This window comes from Chiroxiphia lanceolata, chromosome 9 (assembly GCF_009829145.1).
Source record: "Chiroxiphia lanceolata isolate bChiLan1 chromosome 9, bChiLan1.pri, whole genome shotgun sequence".
Classification (NCBI taxonomy): Eukaryota; Metazoa; Chordata; class Aves; order Passeriformes; family Pipridae; genus Chiroxiphia; species Chiroxiphia lanceolata.
The window spans coordinates 18,510,921-18,537,626 of record NC_045645.1 but is presented as its reverse complement, the minus strand read 5'-3'; the positions used below and the strand labels follow the sequence as shown (position 1 = coordinate 18,537,626).

At 36.7% G+C, this 26,706-nt stretch overlaps 1 protein-coding gene across 1 annotated transcript in view; it reads left to right on the top strand.

Annotated features, from left to right (window-relative positions):
* The window catches only part of DPYD (dihydropyrimidine dehydrogenase), a 338,464-nt gene that overhangs the window by 138,420 nt on the left and 173,338 nt on the right, over window positions 1-26,706 (top strand). The window contains 3 exon segments of the mRNA XM_032695866.1: window positions 15,721-15,828; window positions 19,637-19,806; window positions 21,419-21,629. Of these exon segments, the coding sequence (XP_032551757.1) occupies window positions 15,721-15,828; window positions 19,637-19,806; window positions 21,419-21,629 (489 nt within the window).

Genomic DNA, 26,706 nt, shown 5'->3' with positions numbered 1-26,706 from the left:
ACTGCATTTAGAAAATGTTTTATTTCTTGCCTCTTCAACAGTCTTTTAAGATATTCTGAAATGTGGTTTAATTCATGAATTTGTTCCTGAGCTATGAGACTCTGAAAATGGCTTTTCTTTTCTGTTAAATTGGTAATAGAGATGATCATGAAAATAAAAAAAAAAAAGCTGTCTGATGTATACATATCTTCTCAACACTGGATTTCAGACTCAAGAGGTATTATAATCCTAATCACTCCCTCCAAAAATTTGAGGGCATGAGCTTTTGGAAAGACCTGTACTTACAGGTGTCTGAGTATATGCTGGGTGATGTGACTATCAGTGCAGGGTTATCAAACTGATAGTTTTCATCACACATAGTATACCTTCAACATTTGCATCTGAATGCGTAAGTGAATACTTGTTTTCTATTTATATGTGTACTATAATCCAAAATAAAGAATGAAGAACTGGAGGTAGATTTTGTTTTAGCAGAGAATTCTGTTTATCTGAGTCTCTCTCTTCTCACACTACTGTTTTTGTTGCTAAGGTTAATTAAAACCATTATATGTGTAATTTTATATGTGAAGGAAACTAATTTATAATTTAAAATACTGGCATAAAAGGCTTGGCTCGATACAACTGATTGGTGATGCTGAACTTCTGAAAGACAATTTTATCAATACAGCTGTGAATGTACAAATCAAGATTTTCCATCTTTATGGTGGAATTTTTACATAGACTTAAAGGAAGCATTATCAGTTGTAACCTGTTAGAAAGTGACATGAGAGGCAGAATTATTACTGTTCTTTTGTGTTGCAAACATCCACAACTGTAGAAAGTGAAATTTGAGAAACTGTTTTGAAATACAGCTGAAATCATATGAGAATGGAGGAAAATTACATTCAGTTTTTGATTTAAAGTCCTTGTCCTTATCCTACACTCGATTTCACAAGATTAGGGAGTAAATTTGTTGAATAAGGCAAGCCAAATTCCATCATTTACTGGGAAAGGGACTGTGAGTAGCAAGATGTGCTTTCTGCAAACAAGTAGTGCATAGTACTAATTAGAAGGATGGAAGGAGGTTTTAAAGTGAAGAAATTTCAGAAATTAACTTTTGACCCTTGTGTGAGATCTGTGTTTTCGAGTTCTCCATTGTTGAGCTTTGTTTCTTTGTAGCATGGGTGGTTGAAGAAAGGGTCTGATTTCCTAGTACACTGCCACTGGCTAGGAGAGCTCTGTAACTGATAGAAACATACTAGTTTTTAAATTTCTCGTACTTTTCTGTAAATGTCTGGTATCTATGCCTTAATAGGGATTACTTTTCTTTTACCTAACTGTAGTAGAGGATTTTTTTAAATCTCGGGTGAAAAATTCAGAAATCTTTCCATGGCTTAGGCCCTCAACCGGGGCATATTTCATAGAATTGTAAAATAACTGGAAGGGACCTTTGGAGGTTGTCCAGTCTAGCCCCCTAGCTCAAAGCAGGGTCAGCTAGAGCAGGTTGCCTAGGACTGCATCCAGTTTTAAACATCTCTGAATACATAAGAAGGCTTGCTCTGAACATTTCCTAGCACTCCTGAGGTTCTTTTCCTCCACATCAGTAATGTACAGATATACAGATCTTTTGGTAGACAAGGTGTGGGTTCCAAAGGTACTTAGACCCAAATCAACAAGAGTATTTAGGTGCACACCTAGAAAGGGGTTTGTTTAAAGTCCTGTATTCAGTTTGGTCCATAACACCTGTAACTGTGTTATAGTTTATGTCAGATTTCTTCAGGGAAACATTTTTCAAAAGTTGATTTTGTTGTAAGTGCTTTTGCAAACAGGTCTGACTTTCACTACCCAACTTGCCTACAAATCTCAGCTAGGATTTTCTTCTGGCACAGACGTAGTCACAGAAGACTGTAAAATGTGTTTCTGAATGGATTTCTGTGTTCAAAAAATCTTTGTACTAATGTGAAAGTAAGCTTGTCTATTATATTTTGATCTTCTGTGTGTTTTTGTTTCAACTCTAAACAACATGGTATCCGTGATTGTATTTCATAATTACATATAATTATGTAATTATATCAATTTTTTTACCACTGGCAGAAGCTTTTTAAAAAAAAGTTTGGTGCTTTTTAAAAAAAACAGATTTATTATATTTATGTACACTGAATAATTGTTTCTCCTTCATGCTTTACATTGACAATATTTCTAGTAAAGCAGACATAGATAGAATGTAGCAATTTTTTAGCATAAAGGAATTGAATATAATCTCTGCTTTTCTGATTCATTGATTAGCCCAAGAAAGTCCAATAGCTTAGGGTTTCCAACCAGTCAGAATATTCAGTGAAAGCTGATGATGACATAATTGAAGTTGAATATATTAATTTTGTCTTAGTGATCCAGAAGTCAATGCACATTAATACTGACTTTGGTCTGGGTTGGATCCAAAGCGCAGTAAAGGACCTAATGCTGCAAACAACTAAACTTTTTTCTTTAATTGTGCAGCTCTCAGACTTTGTCAGATAGTGGCAAGCACATCAAGCAGATAGGTCCAATAATGTACAGAGAGTAAAAAGTTTCTTGACGGTGTGCAGAGATTAGTTTGTGTAACAAAAAAGATGGAATGTTTAAAATAAGCTTATTATGTGCTTGTTTGCATTCTAGCATATCCTCGAAGCCCTTGACAGTTTTGAACAAAAGTTATCTCTTCGTTCAAAACACAACAGTGAAATGATAAAATATGGTAGACCCCCAAATAGTCTTTAGTTCAATGAGCCCACAGGAACCTATTTTCAGTTTACCTCTGATGGATTAATAGAAAAGCTGCATTTACTAGAACTGCCAAATTCTACATTTGACAAAAAACTAAATCTGTTTTAAAAAGAAAGAACAGCACAAACCTCATCTTAGATTTATGCTAGTGTCATTGGATTTAGGCACTTAAAAGCAATTTCAAGAGCAGATTTGCACACAACAGAAACCTGTAAGCAAATTGAAAGTGCTGTTTAGGATTCATAGAGGAACAAAATGCATACTCCATCCCTGACATAATTTGTCTTGAGGTTTATGAAATAATTTTTCATCAGATTATAATATTTAAAGTAATTAAAGATACAATTTGCTATTTAATAAACAGTGTGTTTTGTAACCTCATTAAAGATGCTGCCTTTCTTAATTGTAATGGTCCAAAAGGTTGTCAGTGAACTGTACATTAACTGCAGAGATAATAATGATTTTATATGCTAATAATTTTTAAATGAATAACTCATGTAGTTTTTCAGCCACATGGGGAAAATAATTTGCATTCCTAAAGCTTACTTTTGTATTAACCCCTTTGCTTGGGGAGAGTGGATATCCTTGTATAAAATGTTCATTTGTTTTACATTAGCACTAATGCAAGCATGTAGGACCCACTGGTGTGAATGGATTAAAAGCAGCAGCATTAGACAAGCATGAACATTTCAGAGAGAAATCCTTGTTAGAGGAACCTATTGGGACTGTGTAACTTGATTTTCTATTTATTGATCTTGTTTTTGTTACCATTTGAAACTCTGTTGGGAGAGATTCTTCCTACTGTATTACTGCAAATGCAAAAATATGCACCAAGCAGGCATTAAGGATTCGAGTTCAGTGCTTGGTATATTTGTGTGCCTGGGTTGACATTAGTATAGGTCAGATGCCATGCCAGAGGAAACATACACTCCCTTGGGAGTATTTGCACCATTGGCTACAGTTAATTTGAGGTGTCTTTAACTTTCTGACATATTTCTCTCATAGCCATCTCTTCATGGACTGAAAAGGGACATATCGTCCTACCTCATTGGTACTTTAAGCATCACAAAAAGTACTTGCTTAATATAAGAAGTATAAATTTCCCATTTTGAATGTTTTACTTACTCACCAAAAGAATAACTTTAAGAGGAGGAGGGAGCTTCTGTGCATACCTGTGCAAGTATCTGTACCTACAAACCAAGTACCTGACCCATGATTCTTGGTGACCATGTTTCACTTCATGTTCCTGACTGTTGGTTGTTGAGGAGGCATTTGGAGATCTGCACCACCAGTTCTCTCTCTGTTTTCTAGACAGTAGCTGTACAGCATTTGAGGTTCAACTGCATTATGTTTCTGACCCAAAGTACCAGATTTAGTGCCCTGGCAGCAGAATGTGAAACACCCAATGAAAACTCAGGCGCTTGATGAAAATGCTATAATTAGTTAATAAAGACACTGTCTTGGAATAAAATTTTACATGAAATGCTGCATATGCTGATGTTATGAAAGGAATTCATATTTAATTAATGGATTTAAAAAAGCTTTAGACAATTTATGACTTCTGTCTGTCATTTACCTTTACTCAGAATAGAGTCTGGTCAAAGTATTACCTTGCTTAGTTATTTCCAGTATGTGAAAGTGTGCAGAGGTAGCTATTCAGTGGCAGTAATGTTTCTCAGTCAATCTACTTGTGTAGGAGGATATCAGTTTAACAGAATATTTACATAAAACTCCTCGCTACAGCTGCTTTTAAAAGGAAAGAGAGATAAATATGTGCTTAATGAGAAGGACATGTATGTGTAGTGGGTAAATGACCTGAGTGAGAAAGGTCATTGACCCTCTGGCACGTTACAAGAGTGGCATATTTTTTGCAATGTTCTGTACTGACACACGGCATGTGACAATCTGAGAAGATAAAGCCTCTGATGACACATACTTATTATTCACCTGCAATTATAAAACTCTCAGTGCTTTTTTTCTTAATTGATAGTGAACACTGGAGCATAATCATGTTGAAAGTGTCTCTTCAGAATGTTGCTTTAAAGAAATGAGTAAGAAAATCTTCTCAAATGTTTTGATAGGTGATTCATGGCACTGGAGCTGCTGACGAGGAGCCAATATAGCCAAGTCTATAAATACGCAGTTACGAGAACTCTGGAAACATGAATTCTAGTAGTGTGACAGATTCAAAAAGCACTTTTTGCACTGGAGTAGGTTTCTAAAGTTGCTCTCTTCCTGTTCTACATTCAGATGCCGTTGTCTAATTAGACTAATTGGCTGGCAAATTTGCCAGCTTTTAAATAAAATTAGTTTGGAGGTGACAGAACAAATACCATGAGAAACCTGATTTATTCTTTCTTTCCATTATAATTGTTTCTTTTTAACTGAGCAGAACTAGGCTTTATTATTTCTAGGAAATTTCTGTTTAACTTACCGTATATGACATCTTTCCAGAAGAAATGAATATTGGCAGCCTATTTATAAACCTTTAAACAAAGTAATCAAAATGGAATGATTGACCTCTACCTTACCTGCAGTGGCAGTAATGGATAAAGCTCTAGCGAATGACTGTTACCTGAGGTTATCTTAATAAAAAGAGCTTGCTTTAAGTCAGTACATGTGCATTTTCCTGTGTTTTGTATTGTCTTCTGAAGATCCAAAATACACTGAGGGTAATGAGAATGAGTGATAGCTTAGATGTGTTCTTTCCTTGAACTGCTGGTTGTATTAAATCTACAGCTCCTGTGCAGACCTACAAATCTATAACATCCGCTTCAGATGCATTTGGAAACAAGAGGCTGCATTCTTTTATTCTTGGTCCAGAGATTAAAATTGATCACAGGAGACACAAGGGAGCAGATTTTAGTATCACAGCTCAATGGGTTAACTGGGATGGTGCACGGCTTCTGTACTACTTAACTGTGTGCGTACAGGTTACAAATATTATTGATTGCAAGGGTCAGGCTGGAGGGGAGGTTATGTTGTGTGATGCTATTTGGTAATTTTTAAGGGACAAGAGCTATGAACTCTCATAGCATCTGGGACAGGTACAGTTAAATCTGACAAATGGAGATTTATGTTTGTGTGAGCTGGCAGAGCCCCTCAGGTAGAAATAATAAATGGAAATGTGATAGGGTTGTTTTTTTTTTATCATAGGTCAAATATTGTGCTGTAGAAGAAGGGAGAAAAAAGATGTAATTATTACCTTTTCATCGGAATGCACTGATGATAGGTTTTCAGTTGTAGATCTGTGCTGCAGGAAAATGAATAATGTTTAGAAGTCTTTTCTTGAGGCATCATTTAAAATATATGTAGAGATGATTTACCTGAAGTAATTAAAAATGAAGCGTAGGCGGAATGATACAGGAGTAATTACTGAATAAGCTTTATAGCAACTTTTTGTTCTTCCATGTGGACAAAAATGATGTATAAATATGCTAAGATTTAAGGTAAGACAATGTAATATGTTAGCAAAGAACTGGGAAAAACTGTTCCCTATAGTGACATTTCATATGGAGTGGTAATTATTCAGTAGCTTTTGGAAGACATTGCTGAATTACACTTAAGACTTCTACATATGAAGAAAAAAAAAGAAAAGGTGAATCCTTGTAATGTTTTTAAAATAGGAATAACCAGAAAGTCCTATATTTTGCGTTTCTTAGCATGTAAGATTTTCTTCTGGGAAAAGTAAATTTTTACAAGTATTTAATATAGATATTGTTATATTGGCTACCAAGACTGTGATTGACCCAGCCTTGGTCTGTCGTGGTCACTGTATTGAAACAGAATGGGAGCTATGGAAGTAGCATGAAACAGTGGAGTAGTAGTGGGTTTAAGAGAAACGTCTATAGTTAGATATTTCTGTGATTCTTTTCTGCTCTGATTCATCAAATTAGGAAAAAATATTATAAAATCCGTGTTTATATTTGTAACACCTATTGGCTTTATATTCCTAGTATATCAAACATACAGGTTGATTTTAGGTAGTACAAGATGATAATGTCTCAGTATGCCTGACTGCAACTTCCTTACTGTACAGCGTCTGAGATCTGACCAAAGGTATTATTCCAGAACATTAATGACTTAATTATTCCTCATGTATTTCTACAGGATGAATTTGCTGCCTTTCATAGATTTTTTCCAGCTGTTGCTTTGCAACAGTATAGAGGCATAGTATTTGTTTTTCTTCATGGTGCCAACTAAGTATTTGTGGTTTTGTCTTTGTGAATGTTTATCATCAGTTTTGTTCTCATTTTATCCATTCCCTGTATGTTTATTGTATGTAGCCACCACTGATCCAGCTTTTTAAGATTTTTTCTCATGTTATAAACAAAAATTAATATGAAGAGATCTTTTCTATGCTAACGTTTAATTTTATCTTTGTAAATTTTAATTTGCTTTGCTTATTTCAATATGTCAGCATGACTGCTTATAAACAGGGTATGTTAGACAGTTGAGTTATAATGAAACTGCTTGGAGGAAGATATTGTTTCTGTTTCAAAGAGGTATTGTAGTATTTTCTGCTTTCTTTTCACGAGTCTTGCTCTCAGTCTCACAATCCAGTTTATTTTGCTTTCACTTCCACATTTTGGATTTTCTATACTGTATAAAAATCACTTTACTGTGACATATGATTTCTGAGATGATAGATTTTTTTGTGTCCTTCATGTTACTGATAGACAGTCCCCAAGGAGGTGATCTCACTTTTGTGCCCACTTCACTTCAGCACTGTTTACTGAACAAGAGTAAGCACTGGGGACAGTTTCTTTCCCTGTTGTGAGGTGCAACATATCACACTGGCAAATAGTATCTGGCTGGTGTCTGGAGCAAACACAGCCCCCATGTGTCTTTCCTTTGGCAGGTTAGTGCTAGGAACAACAAACTGGTAGAAGGAAGAGGGAAAGGAACTGACAACATTAGCATGTCAGATCTTAACCTTCAGCATTCCTTCTATGCCTGGTTCGAGAATGCTCCTGAATAATGACAGCTTAAGCCAGTGGTGAGAAGTGACCAAATTCTAGTTGGGATTAAAAATCCAGTTCAGCTCTACTGTAAGCAGACTAGAGCAAACTCTTTTCCTGGGTGGAATGATACATTCTTATGGTAGAGATGGATTGGACTGAGACTACTAAATGCATTTTTGCTAGTGACCTTTTCAAATTTGTTGCCAGTATAATAAATGTTACCAAGATGACATAAGAAAGGTTTGCAGCACTATTCCGCTTTATTTTTTACAGCAGATGTTTCTTCAGTTACTCTGTATTTCAATTTACAGAACTCTTATGTTCTGCAAATCAAGATTCATAGCAAACTGTTTCAGTGCTTTAAGTCCTGCAATAAACAACACCAGGCAGAACAGAACCAGAGGGAAGGTAAGGAGACTTCTGCATCCATCCTTCTCTGTGATGAGGTTTACTTCATAGTAATCTTCACATTTCAGCAAGTTCGTTCACTAAGACTGCCAGCTAACTCCTAGCATCCTCAACTTGATTACTTCAAATATGGGGAACACTAAGTATCAGTTTCCAACCTGAGAAGAAAGGCTAGAATTACCATCTCTTTCTTAATTTAGGGATCTGTAAATGTTTACCCAACCTAGTGTCACTTCTTCTAGTGTATCCTTTAAAGAATTACATTCTAAAAACACTTAGTGATACTGTATACTTCAGTTCTGAGGTATGCATTTTAAAAGAGTGCTTTTAGAGGATATGTGCTCAAAATTCTTGAGTTTAAAATCTTCATGGTGCTTAACTGAATAGCCAGATACTGAGATTTGCAAAATCATCCCATAATTTCTCCAGATCTTTGTTTACTTATCTTGAAATACTGATGTTTTTCATTAAAATACATTACCTTGGTCATGCTTGAGTATCCCATATATTGAAAGCACAGGTGCCATATGTTGACTGTAATAAAATTAAGAACAGCAATCAAGACTAGAGGTAGGCAGTGGAGGTTTAGGCTAAAGCATTGAGAATAGCTGGACTGATTACAATAGAATCAAATTGAGGGTGCACTCTGTAGTTGATGGGGCTAATGAGTTATGGTTCACCCTTAGACAGTTAGGTCAACACTAGATGTCATCTAATCTGACCATGGGATCACTAAATGTTGTGAGGACAGACCACAAGGCTGCAGTGTTTTGTGATCCACACTCAGACATACAGCACTGATTGCGTGGTCATAATCCTAATTTCCATCAGGCACATGGATTGATTCTAAACTCTGCCTGTGATTCCCATCTGCACTTTCTGATGTCTAGGTCTTGTGAAATTTTGACTATCTCTAAACTGGGATTGGACAACTGGTCCTCAAAGAGAAATTGGATTATAAGAACAAATTTAGTTCTGACTGATCTGACTCATTTATTCCTATTATTTCAATACCATTTGCAAGAATTCAGATACTTGTCTCTGGGTCTAATTTAGCAACACAGTAAAGTGTGAGACCTGTAGGCTGCATTACTTCCAGGGTCAGCTGCTTATTCAGATGTTTTTAAAAGACGTGGTATGGATATAGCTATTGAATTTAGAATGCACTGCAGCGATTGTCTATGGCTCTTGTTGATAGATGTGAAGGTTGTTCTTTCACATATGCTGTACACAGTATTCATTCGAACTTGAGGGTAAGAAAAGGCTAACCCAAGTGTCTTGTAGTTCTTTTACTTTTCTCCCTTTACTTTCCATTTCCATGAATGAGGCCTTTAGCCATCATTAGGGGAATTACTTCTACAAACCTTGCAAGGGTATGTATTCCAAAGTAAAGAAATCATTAATAAAAACAGTGAAAAGGAGCAGTTATATTACAAAATAAATCTACCAGGCTTACCGAGAAAACAAATTTGAAGGAGCCACCTGCTGTGAGATGAGGCAGTAATCTCAACAGCAGGAAATAAAGGGAGAGAGGGAGAAAATACAAAAAGCATAGACATTAAAAAAGTAATTAAAACACTTATCTCCATCAACATACATAGCAAACAAAAAAAATCAACCACCTAGAAAACACATTCTATTGAACCTCACAACAGGAAATAACAAAGCTGTCACCATAAAAAAAATCTCTAGCAAAACAAGAGAAATTTTTTAAAAATACAAGCCTCAAAAGTATTTACTAAAGTGTTAATCACTAACGGACTGACCTTGAGAAAAGCTGAGCACTTGCAGAACGTTTGTAACTGTACTGGGCATCAACCTTTAAAATGTGGAGAGAGTAACTCTTTAGATACCAGTGGTTGTCTGTTCCTTGTATGGTGAATGTCACAGCATGAATTGTAAGGGTGTGTTTAGTGTAATCAGCTTCAGTACCTTACTTGGATTATGCATTTCAGTATAGTTCATATCTAAATTGTTGTGTAATATTGATCCATGGACAGCAGTGTTAGCAATATGGATATGAATGAATGTGACTTCTTAGAAACAAATAGGTAGAGCACATGCCACTGCACACAAATAGGTTCTATCGTGTCTGGAGAAAACTGTAAATTTGACGGTTATGAGAGTTTACAGTTTCAGTGTTATCTTTAAAGAAAATACTTTAATATACTTAAAACTCATTGTCCAGTTTATACAATTCGTGGATGATGTAACATTAAATGAAACTTCTTTAAATACATAAATTTTGCTCTCCATTTCGTCAGACCACAAACTAGACTTGTTGAAGAAGAACAGAGCATTCAGAATTATTAAAGCATGCTTATGCTCCTGGATTTTTTCTTCTCTGCCAGGTACCTCTGTAGTCACAGTCTAACCATATGGTACCTGTAGCTGCAAGTCTCTGGGCAAGTGTGAAATGCCATCAGATGTGTTACATCTGAAATATTTTTGTATGGGAGCACAAGGAGCACGTTGGAACACTCAGTGTGTAAAAGGGCAGGAAGATGGGACAAAATGGGTACTATTCTGTTAATTCAAAAGGACCCTTTCAAAAGGCAAATGGTGGATTTAGAATTTACCTTTAGAGAGCAATTACCTTAGCTCTGTATATACTTTAGCACATCTTTTAAAGAAAATGTAAAAAGTATTACAAACGCTGTTAGCAAAAATAACTTATCAGTTAATGTCAGTTCCTCTCTAAAATTCCTATCACTCTCTGGCCATCAGCCTTCCATGGCTCCTTTGCCCAGGGCACATGAAGGGGCACAGTCTATTCCTGAAGCTGGCCAAAGGTGCGGAACTGCTGGTGTGGAACCTGTGCTGCCTCATGGCTGGACTGTGTTCCAGTTTCTGAGTCTCAGCTTGTCTGGGCTTAACCTCTCAGGTGTTATTTCAGGAGACTTGCATTGCCACCAGAGCAGATATGCAGATAATCAATTGTATGTTTCTTCTGTCCAGTTTCGTATGAGATTCGTGGATTTTTCTCGTCATTCTAAGGTAGATTCTGACAGTTGAAGGCTTTTTACCCAATCCTAGGATTTCCTGTAATGGAAGGAAATTCCTACTGGGAAGGACAGAAAAAGAGTTTTCCTTGTAAATGTGATTTTTCAAATCTGGTTTAGCTCTGAAACATGAGCATGGATATGGCGAAAGTTAAAGATGTCACTACCATCTAACTTTCCAGCTCCAAATCTATAGGCCAAGATAACATTAAAAAAAAAATAAATCCATAAATTGGTAAATGGGGTTTGATGTTGGTTTTGATTTGCTAGTTTTAAAAGGTAGAAAAAGGAATGTGCATAGCCAGTGAATCCCATTTTCTTTGTTTCTTTCGGATTGAATTTGGATAAATTTATAAATGCAATGTCATTTCAAAACAAATTTGAAAGATTCAATATTAAAATGCCAAAAGAAAGTGTCTTGGATTTTAAAAAGTAATTCTTGGTATTTTCAAACACAGATTGCATTCACCAGCTTGAATTTACATTTTTACCTGAAAGTAAGGGTTCAGTGAAAATAATTCAGCCAATTATGATCTTGAAGACTTTTGTCAGGAAAGCAGCAGCTAAGAATGCAAAGAGAGAGGATGTTGCTTGAGATTTCCTAGCTCTTAATTTGTTTCCCTAATTCAGCTTAACTCTTCACAATTTAGTATTAACACAATTAAAAATGAAGCAACCCAAACTTTTCAGTGGTTGATATGAGGAAAACCAGAAAAATCTCACAATGCTTTAGTTAGTTTTGACCCTGTAGGCTGCAGCATGTTTACATTTCAATTTCAGCTCCATTTTTTTTTTTTGTCCAGAGGTGTGTTTTCAGTCAGCTGCCAGTGAAAACTACATTTGTCGCTTATTTTCTGTGTCAGTTATTAAGAACAGTTGAGAAGTTCATTTGAAACTGCAAATCTGCCCAAACATGTCTGATTTAAGTAATCCAAACAATAAGTTCAGGTTCACAATGTATTCCTATTTCTGAGGGAGGGAATTTGATCAAAACAGGAGAAAAATGTGATGTTTGTACTCCTGCTTTAGTTCCCTTTTCCAGACCAGGCTCGTAGTTACAGTAATAGCAGACTTAGCTGATTGATGTGTTGACATGCCTTGATTTATGATGCAGCAGCCAAGTGGACTAGGTGCACTGCTCCGCATGCCAATCCCTTACATTGTCTAAGCATCATTCTTGTATATTGCTTTGTATATCTGACAAATTTACTCTAATCATTTAGTGATTCATATCTCAACTGGGCTAGGGAATTGTATCTATATTCTCTTTAAATGGAGACTGTGGACTTGACACTGTGACTTGACATGCATCAGCATTGTGAGAACAAAGAGTACAAGATCTTGAGAGGAGGAAGATGATGTTTATTTCTTATATATAAATATATATATATTTATATATAAAGGAGGTTAAAGTCTGTGTTTTCCAAAGTCACTGTTTCAGTGGTTAATGACTTTGGAAAGTATATGGTATGTCAGACATGGGAGAGACATTTATGTTTAGGTATTATACAGTGGAGAAGGGGTTGTGGGGATCAAACGAAGGACAGAAGGAAAGAGGGTTTCATACTAAGAGAGTAGTGGTGCTTACTGAGAGAGGACTGGAGCATCTGGAGATGAAAGGCAGAGCATAGCAAAACAGAGGGTTAGGAATTGAGATGAATTGCTTTCTACGCTGTACTGACCCAGATTGGGACTGTCTAGATTAGCTTTTGAAAAGCTGAACTAGATCTGTCATGCAGGCTGTTATTTTCACAATGTTTCTACTTTCTCTATTCTTAGTAAATGCAGTTTTCCACAGCCCTTGAGGCTTCATTGTGTGGTTTGGGTATCAGTTACTTCAGAAGCTTCTTCCCTGGCATAAGCAAGTAAAGGAGGACTGAGGCTTGGGGAGGTCCAGGGTCTTGGCTGCAGAAGATGAGGGGCTCGGCATAGCTCTCTGCCTCTATAAGGGTGTGCAGAGTGTATCCAAAAACCACCAAGGGAGTTGCCTTTCTAGGCTACCTCCTCTTGGTTGCCCATCAGAAGAGTTATTCTTCAATGTAAGGGAAGGAAATAATTGTTTTCACTAGATTTTGATACAGCCACTTTAGCTAGTGGCTTTAAGAAGTACTCAATCTCTCTATTTTAACAAAATTAAATGCAGTCATTAAAATGGCAAATAGCGAAAAGAGATGCATTAGAATCCAGTACAATTTCCAGCAGATGCGTAGCAAAGAGCTTGAATCTGTGCTAGGTGTTTATAGGTATAAGAGAAAAAATCCCCTGCATTTCCTTCAAATGTACTGGAAAACCTGTTTTTAATGGAGTTTTCAAAAAAATTAAAATAGTAAAGTAAATAGCAGAGAAATGCCATGTATGTTGACTACTTGTTCAGCTTCTGTTTGGTTATATCAGCCAGGCTAAAAATTATTGAATCCAATGCATTCTCAATCCAACTTCTTTGATTTCAGTGACACCGAACTAGTGATGAACCTGAACCTTGAACATTGCGACAGTTCCTTAATTATACTCTTTCTTCAGCCTATGTGAGCAAAATTACTGATGCTGTTAGAGACAAAATAGTTTTCATTAGGAGATCATAAAAGCGACAAAAATAAGTGGGAAAAAATATTTGTGAGGGTTTCTCCTTCTGTTTGAATGGAGCTATTAGGTAGAAAGGAAATTATCTTTAATGCAGGCTGCACATCTAACTAATGACAAGAGTGTTTCTCCCAGGAGTAAACTGAGGCCTCTGAACTGGTTTATGGATACCTCAATAGAAATAGTTGCATTACTCTGTCCTCTGCCTGCAGGCGGTCACTGAGAGCTTTCTCTGATGTGCTCTTCTTCCTATAGATAATTTTGCAATATATATGTAGAGGAAAATCTGTGCCATTTTTAAAATAACTTCTTTAATGCATTTTACATATTGTACTTTCAATAGTACTAAGTATTTCTGGCTGCCTCTTAAGTTATCCATTATTCATTCTTCATTAGCTGAAATTCCAGTCTACCCAGAAAGTACAGCATGCAAAGGTCTTGAAGTTCAGTACGTGCTAATATTTTCTAACCTTATTTTTCTTAATATGCAACTATAGATCAGTGTTGGTTTGAAACTCAGGTGTTCAGCAACTGAGTCATGATTTTTTTTTTCTAAGTAGAGATCAAGAGAGTGCTCAATAGCATGAGATTTATTTTTATTTGCTTTTTGGCTTGTAAGCCTTTTGAATTCACTGAGAGTATGTATTGTTTTGCTTCGCTTCACTGAAACTGTTAAATCTAAAAACATAATATTTTTCTTTCTTGTATTTTATTAACTTCATTCAGGGATCTAGAGGTTTAAGAAACTTCCCTCATATAGGTCACTCATGAAAAACCACTAAATTTTTTCATGACTGAGTTCTGATCTTATGCTGTAATGAGACAGATTTTTGCTGCTTAAGTAACATAAAAAGACCCCAAATCTTCCCTACTTGAAACAGCACTCCTCAAAGCGCAATCCTACTTTATTCTTGAGACTAACATGGTGTTAGTAGGGTCTTCCAAGAGGTCTCAAAGAGGAGTATGTTAGTCCTCTGCCATCCATACCTGAGAATGGAGGGAACACAGATTGCGTTGCACGCTCCAGTTCTGCCTGCTTGCTCTGAGACTCCATGGTTCTAGTGTGATTTCCTAGCAAAATTGTTGACATTTACTCCATTTCAGTATGTAATTATTAATTAGTGTACTTTTGATAATATTTTGGGGTTTTAGATATAAATTTGAAAGTTGAGACTGTGTTGAAAACATCCTGATAGATCATCACATTTGCATGAAGAAAATAGTTTAACTTCTGTGTCAGCTGGGCTGGGTTTTTGTGCTGTCCAAACGTTCACACAGCAATGAGAAGATGTTATTTGGGAATTGGAAGATGCTTTTTGCTGCTTTCTTTTTACCAAAAGGTATCTGTTGCTATTAATGGTTGTGAAGTGAATCCTTGTCTGTATCCTACGGCTTCTGTCTAAATGTGTGCTATTAATAACTAGAAATAAATGTCAGCCAAAAAGGACTTCGAGGTTTCGAGAAAAACAATCAAGAACGGCAAAAATGATGGCATACAAAGACTCACAGATAACACAGATCTACAGCACTGCCATTTGTCTTCCTCCCCTCATCACTTAAGCTGTTCATTATTGCCTCATTTGTATTATCTGCAGACCAGCTGAAAAATGCCTCAAAACAAAGAAAGCAAAACCATTTCACAGCAGTAAGAGTTACATTCACAGGCAGGTAAAGCAATAGGAGAAAAGCTTGCAAGTCTTCACCAGTAGCTTCGCTGCTTTTGCACCCTGTTCTCTCTTATCCTTTCCTCTGCGTTTGTTTTGTTAAGAGTTATATGAGTACACATGCTACCCAGCAATCTGTTTTTCAAGTGCCAGTACTATTAAATGGTCACCAGTTATATAAGCTACAGGCTGTAAATGTGAAACCATAGTTATTTGTGATGTTCTTTTGGAAACATCTGAGGGTTTGTAAAAGTGCTTGTATTGAGGATGTTTTTGAGAATGTGTGTGTAATGCAAAAAATTTGTTGGTCATTAAAATTTCCTGTGTAATTCTGATGTGCAAAAAAAATATCTATTTTAGGTTTGCCAGAACCAAACAGAGACAGTATTTTCCAAGGACTGAGAATGGATCAAGGATTCTACACATCTAAAGACTTCTTACCTTTGGTAGCAATGGCGAGTAAACCAGGTGTGTGATATGTTCTTGCTGTAATCACATTCAGTAAGTCATTAGTAGTTACTGATATATAAAACTGTTTGGTTGCGTAACAGCTCATCCATTTATGAAGCACCTTCCATTTAATAGATCTGGGACAGGATTTTCTCTTGGGGAGTGACAACCTCAGTAGTATGGTCAGGAAATTCAGTCCTAGAGATTATAAACCAGGTAGTCATAAATAAAAATCTAAACACATGGAAAATCATTACCCCTAATAAGTTATATTTTTTTATTTTGAATTATAATCAAAAGGTGACTTAAGCTTCTCATTTGTATAAATTATCTTGATATAAATAGCATATATAAGATAGTCTTGAAAAAATCTGATATTAAAGAAGGTGTTTCCAACATATATAAACAGCTGCTTTGTATATTGTTGATAAATTGTTTTACTTGATTCCAAGTCATGTGCTGCATGTTTTATAGACCCATTTAAATCAGCACTAGTTCCTTATCCAAAGAACTTGCAGTCTAAGACTCAGGACAACAGGAGTGTGGCAGGAGTTAATAAAACAACACTCAGTTCATAGGCACTGAATGCAGTCTTGTTTTATGCTTTTACATCTTTCTTGGAGTACAGAGATGACTGCATTTGCTCCCCAAGGGGTATAGCTGCTTTCAGTGTCCTGAATGTGAAGTCATAAGCTCTAGATATGGGATTTCTATGCCACATTCCTTCATGGTGTAGATTTCCCAATGTGTTGATAAAAAGAAAATTAATGTACAGTTTTTCTGGACATATACTTAGAACAGAATGTGGTATTTTACATATCATAGAATCATAGAATATGCTGTGTTGGAAGAGACCCATCAGGACCATTGAGTCCAACTCCTGGCCCTGCACGGGACATTCCAAGATACCATGTGCTTGAGGGCATTGTCCAAACACTTCTTGAACTCAGACAGGCTTGGTGCTGTGACCACTACCCTGGGGAGACTTCCCTGTCACTTCTATTGCCCAACCACCCTTCAGGTGAAAAACTTTCTCCTGATATCCAACCTAAACCTCCCCTGACTCAGCTTCATGCCATTTCCTGAAGCCTGTCACTGGTCACCAGAGTGAAGAGTCAGTGTCTGCCCCTCCTCTTACCCTCACAAGGAAGTTGTAGACTTCAGTGAGGTCTCCCCTGAGTCTTCTCTACTCCAGGCTGAACAGACCAAGTAACATCAGCCACTCCTCCTAAGGCTTCCCCTCCAGACCTTCACCATCCTCATGGCCCTCCTTTGGATACTCTTTAATAGCTTAATATCTTCTTATGTTGCAGTGCCCCAAACTGCACACAATATTCAAGGTGAGGCTGCCCCAGTGCAGAGCAGAGCAGACAATCCCCTCCCTCGACCAGCTGGCCATGCTTTGCCTGATGCCCCCCAGGACAGGGTTGACCCTCCTGGCTGCCAGGGCATTGCTGACTCATATTCAACTCGCCATGAACCAGGACCCTCAGGTCCCTTTCCACAGTGCAGCTCTCCAGCCTCTGGTTCCCCAGTCTATACACACAACCAAGGTTGCCCAGTCCCAGGTGCAGAATCCAACACTTGCGCTTGTTAAACTTCATACGACCACGTATTTAATATAACTTTCTTTATCTACAAACTGATTTTCATTTGGGCATTCAAAAATTTCTTTTAGGATCATATAGTGTTGCCTGCTTATTTAGTAGACTTTCCTTAAACACTGTTGTAGAATATATCTTCTGTGGCAAATTATTCTGCCTATAAAAGTAAAGTTTATTACCCCATTTTATGCAAAATATTTAGGAAGTGAAATTCTCCAGCCCATCTGTCCCATTTCTCTGCTGTTTTGATCAAATGCTTATTTCTGTCTGTTTTCTTAAGCTCGAAGTGAGCTTAAATGGTTTGGGAGAAAGGGGTGGGGTTTTTGTTTGGGTTTTTTTTTAAGAAAGAGATGTTTAAAAATAAAACAGATTGAGAATATATATTGCAAAACATTTGTAGATTAACAAAGTAGAAAATAAATCCCACAAAACAATGAGTAAAAGTACTTTCTAGAATTCCATGAGGACATGAAGCGCTTGTGTACTGTCACCTGACTGCATGAGGATCTATATACTGCGATCTGCATCTTTTAAAATGTTTCAAAGTAACAGTCTTGATTTGGTAGGATATGTAATGATTTTTTTTTTTTGTATTAAGTCTACAATGAGAAAAAGGATGAACTTGGAAGAACTAACCTTTTCTGACTGACAGTAATAGATATCTCTTTGGTGTTGTCTGTTAATTAACATGGTCTCTTTTGCTTAATTTTCCTAGTGTCTGTCTGTATCTGTAGCTACCTCTTGCTCTCTAAGACATGGAATTTTAAAGTAAAATATAAATATCCTACGTCCTACTTTATCCTCTTTTTTTCACTATGACAGTTTTTTAAATAATAGACATAATAGACTTAGTCACAGTAAAGTACATATTCCTCCTGCTCATTAAGTTCTGAATACCACCTGTTAATATACTTTTCTCCAAAAGGGGTTCCCCTTGCAAATGCATAGATGTGAATTTACCGTGGGAGCAGCATGTTACTAAGAGCAAAATGGGCTGCTGTGACTGATCTGTTCTGGACTCGTGCTGTAATGGCACTCTGAGCTGCCATTCCCCTGCTGCACTTCTACTTTCTCCACTGCTCAGTGCCTAGTTTTTGTGAAGGATTAAGTTCATTAAAAATAAATGAGAAAAGTTTAGAGAAAATTTTAGACTTAAGAATCCTATTACATAAATAGTAAATGCGATGCCATATACATGGTGGGGGGAAATGATAACGTTTGTCATACATTAAGCATTTCACAAATAGAGAGAGAGTATGTATTTTAGGATATTGTTTCTCGCTCCATTTAAGCGTTGTTTACATGTATAATACTTGTGTTCCACAATTACATATAAAAATCTGCTGCTATAGGAGAATATTTGAGTTACAGTGCAATGGTTAAATTGCCAGCTTAGTGACTCCTGACTGGAACTGTCACAGGCTCATTGAGAATATAGATTTCAGTTATTTATGTCCTTATTTTTCAAGTTGCAATCATTTACCTAATCAACAGTTAGTTGTATTTAAACATATGATAAAGTGCAGTCTTATCCAAGGAACAGACCCAGTTCAGTTTTATTTATTTCTTGTTGAATTGAATCGAATGCAAGCTGTAGATGACAAATACAAAATGCCATTCTCTCCGTGTAACGTTTTACAAATCCTTTGTAGAAAGCCACTGTAGATTAACCATTTTCTCTCAACAGAAGATCCAGGAATTACTGTAATAACAATACTCTTTCTCCTCATGTTCAGCTACTGCAGCAAATAACCCCTGAGAACCATGTCATAGCCAGAACAGTCAGTGCTTTATAGAAGACTGAGAGGACTAATGTTGATACGCTATTACACAAAACAATTGGTCATCTTTTTTTTTTTTTTTTAACTGGGAGGATAATCAATCTGATGAGAGAGAAACTTACTTTTTGAATAAAAAGATCTCACAATGCTAGTTTCAACCTGACAGGACACACAATCCTACAAACGTGTTGTCATTTGAATTCTTTCTTGACAGAAAGGTGCAGCTGCTTAAAGTACTGACTATGAAATTATGTATATGAGCATATCTTAAAAGGGGGAATAAAACTGTCTTTCAGCGGAGCAGAATAATTCGATAGTGACACTCCATGCTTGGAAACTGTAAGATGCAATTTTACACTGCTTTGAGTACAAGTACCTTTTGAGCTGTCATGCAGAAATGGTTTCTCTACTTGAAAATGGGGTTTTCCTTTTATCTTTCAGGGATGTGTGGCTGTCACTCTCCATTGCCGTCAATACATGGAACTGTGATTGTACTTGGGGCAGGAGACACTGCTTTTGACTGTGCAACATCTGCTTTACGCTGTGGAGCTCGTCGCGTGTTTGTGGTCTTCAGGAAGGGATTCACTAATATCAGGGCTGTCCCAGAAGAGGTGAAATTGTGTAACAGCATTTATAAGAAGGCGTATTGGTTGTTATTTCTGTGGGGCCTGAAAGTGTGCTGTGGGTGCTTAAAAGGCATCTAGTAAAGGTTTTGTTTATGAAAGTGCTCTTAAAATGTATGAATCTTTATTAAAAATCTGATGCTCACTTTTTATACTCTCAATGTAAATAATTTTCCGTGGTTGTATCTTTTTCCTGTAAAGTCAGAGATGTATTTGCAAACAGGGGCTACAATTTCTTATAAATTAGAAAATGCAGTAAAATTTTGAATCTTGGAATCAAACAACCATTTAAGCATTGTGTGAGACTCTACAGGTCATGCTTAGATCCTGGAATGATACCTTTTGGCTGCTGTTTCTGACGTTGCCTTGTGAGCCTATAAAATCTTGTAAAAAATTACTTACAGTGATTTTGGCTTTGAATCACTGCCAACAGCAATGCAGCAATGTCATTCATCACAGATTTCAGCATTCAATTTGATTTTTAGTTTGGCTTTACACTTTGGCATTTATCAGGTCATCAGCACATTTTGAAACTGACTCTGCTTTCTCAATGTGTCTGTACTCTGGGAGTTTTCATCAGATTAGATTTTTTTATTTGGTGGTCTTTTTCCATTTTCATTTATTTGGTACATTACACTTTTACGTAGTTGAGGATATTAGGATATCTAATGTATCTTTATCATGATATTTGTGGTAGTTTGGTCATCTATTTCAAGAAGGTGGGCACCTTAGATCTTACAGAAGGGGAATGGAGCTTCAAAGAAAGTAAGAGAGGGTCTCTTGGTGCATAAGTTACTTCTGTTGCACTTCAGTTAAGAGTTCTAGACACAATGAGATTACTGAAGTCATTGCAGAGACTCGTGTGCTATTCAGATTCTTACTAAATCAGTTGTCACTCTGAACCAAAATCTTTGATAGCAGCCTGGATAAATTCCTAAAAGTTGTCAATGTTTGTACTCATCCAATCATGCAAGGCCTTGAAAACAGTAAAATGAAAGTAGCTTCATCTAGTAATGGCCATGCTAGAATCATGTCAGATTGGATATTACATGTTAAAAAAAGTTGTTGTGTAAACATAGACAATCAAATTTTGAAGACTTTGCTAAAATAAAATGCTGATTGACTTAAGCAGTTTTACCATGGCAGAGATTCAGAAGATCTTGTCTGGATTGTCACTCAGAAAACTGTTGTTTGCACATGGTAGTCAGTATTTAATAAAATCTTAAAATCACAGTAAACACAAATCATGACATGTCCAAAGTAATACTAGGACTGTTCTTAAAAGACACAGATAGTTGCATAAGTAACTCCTTTGCCCTCAAAGGAGTTAAATATCTTCAAAGTAACAGAAAAATAAGAAAATATATTGAAGAAATATTTGCCTTGAAAATCTACCTAGTGCCAATGCTTGATTTAATAGCATTGGAGGCTCTGAAGCCGACAGTAAGATGACTGTCTGCCTACTGGAGGCAGCTGACTTCTACTACAGAAGAATACATGGTAATATCTTGAGTCAAAAAATGTCTGGGTCGTTTTGTTTGGTTTTTTTGTAAAAGCACAGCATAGTTAAAGTATATGTTTTATTGCTTCTGATCTACAGATGGAACTTGCAAAAGAAGAGAAGTGTGAATTTCTGCCTTTCCTCTCCCCTTGGAAAGTTGTTCTTAAAGGTGGACAAATTGTTGCTATGGAATTTGTTCGAACTGAACAAGACAGTGATGGTAACTGGAAAGAAGATGAGGATCAGGTTGTCCGTCTGAAAGCTGATGTGGTGATCAGTGCCTTTGGCTCCATTTTAAGTGACAATAAAGGTAACCCTGACTAATGCATTCTGCTAATGCTGATTGTTATTTTAGCTGCAGCCATTTCCTGTACTTTGACAGTTCTGTGAAATGGGTCTTCTAGAGGTTACACAGCTTGTGACTGCTGGTCCTTTTCGCAGGAATTTCTTTGTCCTTTAGGTATATCTCTTAGAAAAAAAATTGACATTCTGGTAACAAAATAATTTTCTGTATGTTGCTGTATAGAGCTGGAACTCAGAGTAGAGGTACAGTTGCTCAGTATGTATTTCTTTTTTCTCAGTGCCAGTGAGATCTCAAAGAATACTACTGGGAATTTCTTCTGGTCTCACTAATTAACTTTAGAGAAACTCATTATATTACAACTTTAAGCTGAACTGATCTGATCTCTTAAACTTTTTTTTTAACCTATCAAATTAAGCTAGAATTAAGACATTAATTATTCTGGTTCAGCTGGTCTGGGTGTTACTCATTACTTGTGCATATACTGTGTGTGACTTCTCTCATATACAATATTTCTTAGTTGCACTTCACAAGCTTTAGTCTTAAAAATTAAAAATTACATAAGTCTATATTAAAGATACAGAAATTGTCACATTGATGACATTTCAGATTGAATGAATTGTCTGCATATAGCAGAGAGATGAAGAATATGAGTAGAGCTAAGAACATGGGAACTGAGCAGAGCTCAGACCATTCTCTTCTGACACTAGGTTAGACTTAAAGAGTTCAGACACATACAAGAAACATGCCTCAGGAGTTAAAAACTTTGATGCAGCAGAAGGCACATTGATGAAATGAATAGATCTTCAGCCTGGAGGTGCTCATCTAGGTTAGCAGGTTCTGAAGGCCTTAGTGATCCATGTGCCTACCTCTCCAGTGCATGGTCATGCCAGCCAATTAGCCAGTAACATGTTGTCAGGGTCCTTTCGGTATAAATGCTCTGACAGAGGACTTGCAAGTGCCTCAGATTGTACAGGACCATAAAACTTCTTAGCATAATGTGATTTCGTGAATCTTTTTAATCGAGGAAAATGGTAAACCTAAAACATTCTAAGCAGGGTCTGAATCTGAATGGTGTACTCAGTGCTTCCTGTTCTCCAGCCCGATTGCATACAATGGTAAACCATCGTGCAGCCATGAGAAGAATCTAAATTCTCTCCTTCAGCAAGAAGGATAAACCTGGTCCTTCTAGAAACTTGTGAATTCCAAGAGCAGTCCTATCTTTTGTATGTTGCTTTTGCTTTGGGATAGTTTCTTGCAGCCTAGGCTGTTACCTAGACAGGAACTGCACCCAGCTGCATATGGTGCTAATTACTCAGGGCTGCCTCCTGCCCTGCAGCTGCCTCCTGCTCTGAAGGGCAGATGAGATGCAGTCTGTGTCTCTTTGAAAGAACACATTCCCATTCCACTTGGAGCCATATTGCTGTATAGCAATTCTGGCATCTGTGTGGGTCATCTTTTAGGGCTCAGTCGAACCTCCAGGAAGCAGGGAGAAGAAGATTAAGATTTTTTTTTTTTTTTTTTTTTTTTTTAAATCTTAAAGAGATTCATTAACTATTCTGACAGTGGAGTTGACTGACTGAGAATTTTGGAAAATTTTATTGATGTTTTTAAAAACCCTATGTTTAGGTTTTTTGTAAGGTTTTCTAGAACCTCATGTGGTAAATCAGTATTAGCCTATGCAGTCAGTGTATTTCATTGTGATTCGTAGACCCTATGATACAGGAGTGATTCTGTTTTCTCCCACATTAAAAATTACTTCAGTTAAAAGGTTGAACTGACTGTGTTGCTTAGCCATAATACTGTGCTAATCTTGTATTTCCTGGTACACATTCGCTGTCAAAATTAGTTGTTGTGAGGTTTTTAAATAGGAATATAAAATGGAATGGAAACAAAGTCATGCAGTGAGTTGATCATGAAAGAAGAGAGTAATTTACCTTGGGGGTAGCAAAACCTCAGTTTCACACTGTATTTTGGGTGAAACTGCTGTTAGAATAGCAATCAAATTAAAAGGCAAAATGCAGGGCATTTGTTTTTGGATGTTGTGAAAGTGAAAAGAAACTAAGACTTGAGTGCATAAAATGTTTATTTTGAGCATACTATTTCAGGTGCTTAAATCTTTGGTTTTTGTTTAAACCTGTCTTAATGAAAGTCAAATTTGCTTTTCAGCATTGAGCTGGATTACAACCAAAACTCCAGGCTACCTCAATATACATAGCAAAAACAAATGAAAAAGAAAACAGAAAACCCCCAAACAAACAAAAAACCCAAATCAAAACAAAAAAAACCCCACAAAACCAAAACAAGTGGGGTTTTTTTTTTGAAGGGTTTTTCTTTAAGGAAGCACATTTTTGTAGTCAAGAGATGGGAATATTCAGGCATTCTACATCAAAAGATGGAGATGAAAATACTAGAGGTACTCAAAACTGGACAATGCCATGAGCAAACTGATCTGACTAGGAACTTGATCTAACTTTTGAAGAAGGGAATGGACTAGGCAATCTCAATTGTTCTGTGACTGGGTGACTCAGATGCAGATGAATAAACGTGTTAATTGCTGTTCATACAAAGAGCTCTATCAATTGCTCTGTCAATTGACCTGGATCATAAGGTACAAATGCAGTATTGGTATGGGCTAATGTAGCAGGTTATGTCCTATTAATATTGTCAAATGCTGATTCTACTAATACAAAAATAGAGGGATTAAAATCAAACTTAATCCCAGTTGATCAAAGTGTTTGGAGCAGCCTTCATGCTCATGTTTGAAAGTTTTCTAAGGAGCCATAAGCATGTGGGGACTGATGTTCTGACCAAAAATAACTCATAGGTTAAAAAGTTTTTTCTAGTCTATTATCCTCAACAAGATGTTTCTTATTCTTGCATAACTATTAAATTTGCAACTGAGATACCAATCATTCACAGTAGGTATTTAGTCTTTTTTCATTTGTTAAGATAAAATGCTGATTGTGGTTTTAAGCAACAGTTCTAGTGGGTATTCAGCCTCTTATTGGGAATCATATAAATGCATCATTAGTTTAAAAAAAAGGGACTCCTAAATCCATTTTATGCTTGTGAAGTTGCTAATAGACAAAACAGGAGAGTTGCCTTCTAAACTGTTTTAAGAAAATTGTCACTTTACTGAATAAAAAAAACTCAACAAATTGTTCAAATTAAACTACTGCAGATGGAGTAAGAAAAATGTTTAGCTTCTTAAAAAAACCTACTAGATTTTGCAAGCACAAGATGCTTTTTTTTTCACTGCATTGCTTACCAAAACCTTCGAGCCATTGTAACTGACCCACATAAACAAAGAGCTGTGAGAGAAATTTTGTACTTTTCCTTGTGTTCCTGCTTTTTTGCTTAGTTTGTTATTTTGGAGACTTGTGACATATTAGTGAATTACTGAAATACCTTCTGTCCCTGTTCCAAATTGTAACTGATCAACATACACAAATACAGTTCCGTGTGCTCCATAGCACTGTGTGCAGCCTCAACATCCTTCTTACCACCAATCCAGTTGGTTTTAGTCTGAACTTTGAATAACCCTTTTCTTCTATATTTTCTTCTGATAAGCAAAGGAAACAATATTTTTGGACTGCAAAATTTTGCATTAGAACAAATGTCCTTGTTCTGATTTATTTTCATGGATTTCTGAGGAGAACCATGGAGAAATTATGGAAAATAGTACACTTGTTCAAAATGCACTGCAAATGCAGTGCAGAAAAGGGACTGAGACAGGATAGGGAACTGGCAATGTAAGCTTAGTTCAACACTGTTTAGCAGGCAGCAGTAAAGAGGAAGTATTCCATGTACCAGGACACTGAATCTTAGCATGATAATGTCTGTTTTATTTTCCTGGAGAGGCAAAAAAGAGAAATGCAAAAATATCCAAGCAAACTCCAAATACCACCTTTCTAAAAAAACCCCAGAAATTGTAAGTTATTTGTGAGCCAAAATATGTTTTATGAAAAACTTGGTAGTAGCTGACTATTGCATTGTGACTGAAGGACAAAATTTTATTTTGCAATTCTGGGAATCAGTCACAACTTTCAGATATTTTGCTTTTACTTTTAATACAACTGTCATCTTGCTTGGAAGCTGCAGCAGCAAATCCCAGAAGGTTCTCCTAGAATAGTTCAACATACAGCAAGGATAACTTTTGCCAAGTTGTTTACAATTTTATTATTTAACCCACTTATACCTAGTATTTTTTTCTACAGTTTGAGAAGAATTTGCTAGAGAAAAGGGGAAAATGTTTGCAGAGCTCTGACCTCATAAGTGAAAAAGATTTTAGTTTTCCTTTGAAAATGGCACAGAAGCCAGGGGTTCCAGAACCTGGAAGGAGTGTTGAATTTCTTCATGCAGGCTGCTCACACAACTAGCTAACTTCAACCTCAAAGTACTGAAGCCTTGACTATCTAATGGAAGAGTAGGGGGGAGGAAGAGAGGCTGTGATACCCCAGCTGGGAATGCCCATGGGGGTGACCTGGCATCTCCCTGGTAGCACAGCATCTGCCTTCCACCAACAGAATAGGCTTTTAGTCACTAGATTTGTAAAAAATTGTTATATAAAACTGCAACTTATACAGATTCAAAAGATTCCTATTGAAATAGATAGGAGTCTTCCTGCTGAGTCATTTGGAATAGGATTTTTCTCCACAAGTAGGTTTACTGAATGAGTTTGAGTGCAGCAGTTCCACACTCTGAAATGATTACCAATTTCCAGTATCCAAAAGTGGCTTCATGATGACTTCTAAAGCCTTGCTAACTTAGAGCGCAAATCCTGCTCTTTCAGCTGATAGACGTCAGTACCCATTGCTCACTGGTGACAGGCAGAAAACAGTCAGTACCAGCTTGCAGCAGGATCCTCTCCAACATAAGTGGACTCAGCTTATTCAGTCAAACCACACTTTAATTCCTGAATCAGTACAACAGTGGATAGAGAATGTGGAAGCATGATTGTGACTTTCTTTATTTGCTGGCATTTAGGCTGGGCAGTGTCCAGCAGTTAGTCTGTTGGTGCATGTGACAGCTATAGTTACACATTTTAGATTAAGGAAGTTACAGTATATTTGTATTTTCTGAA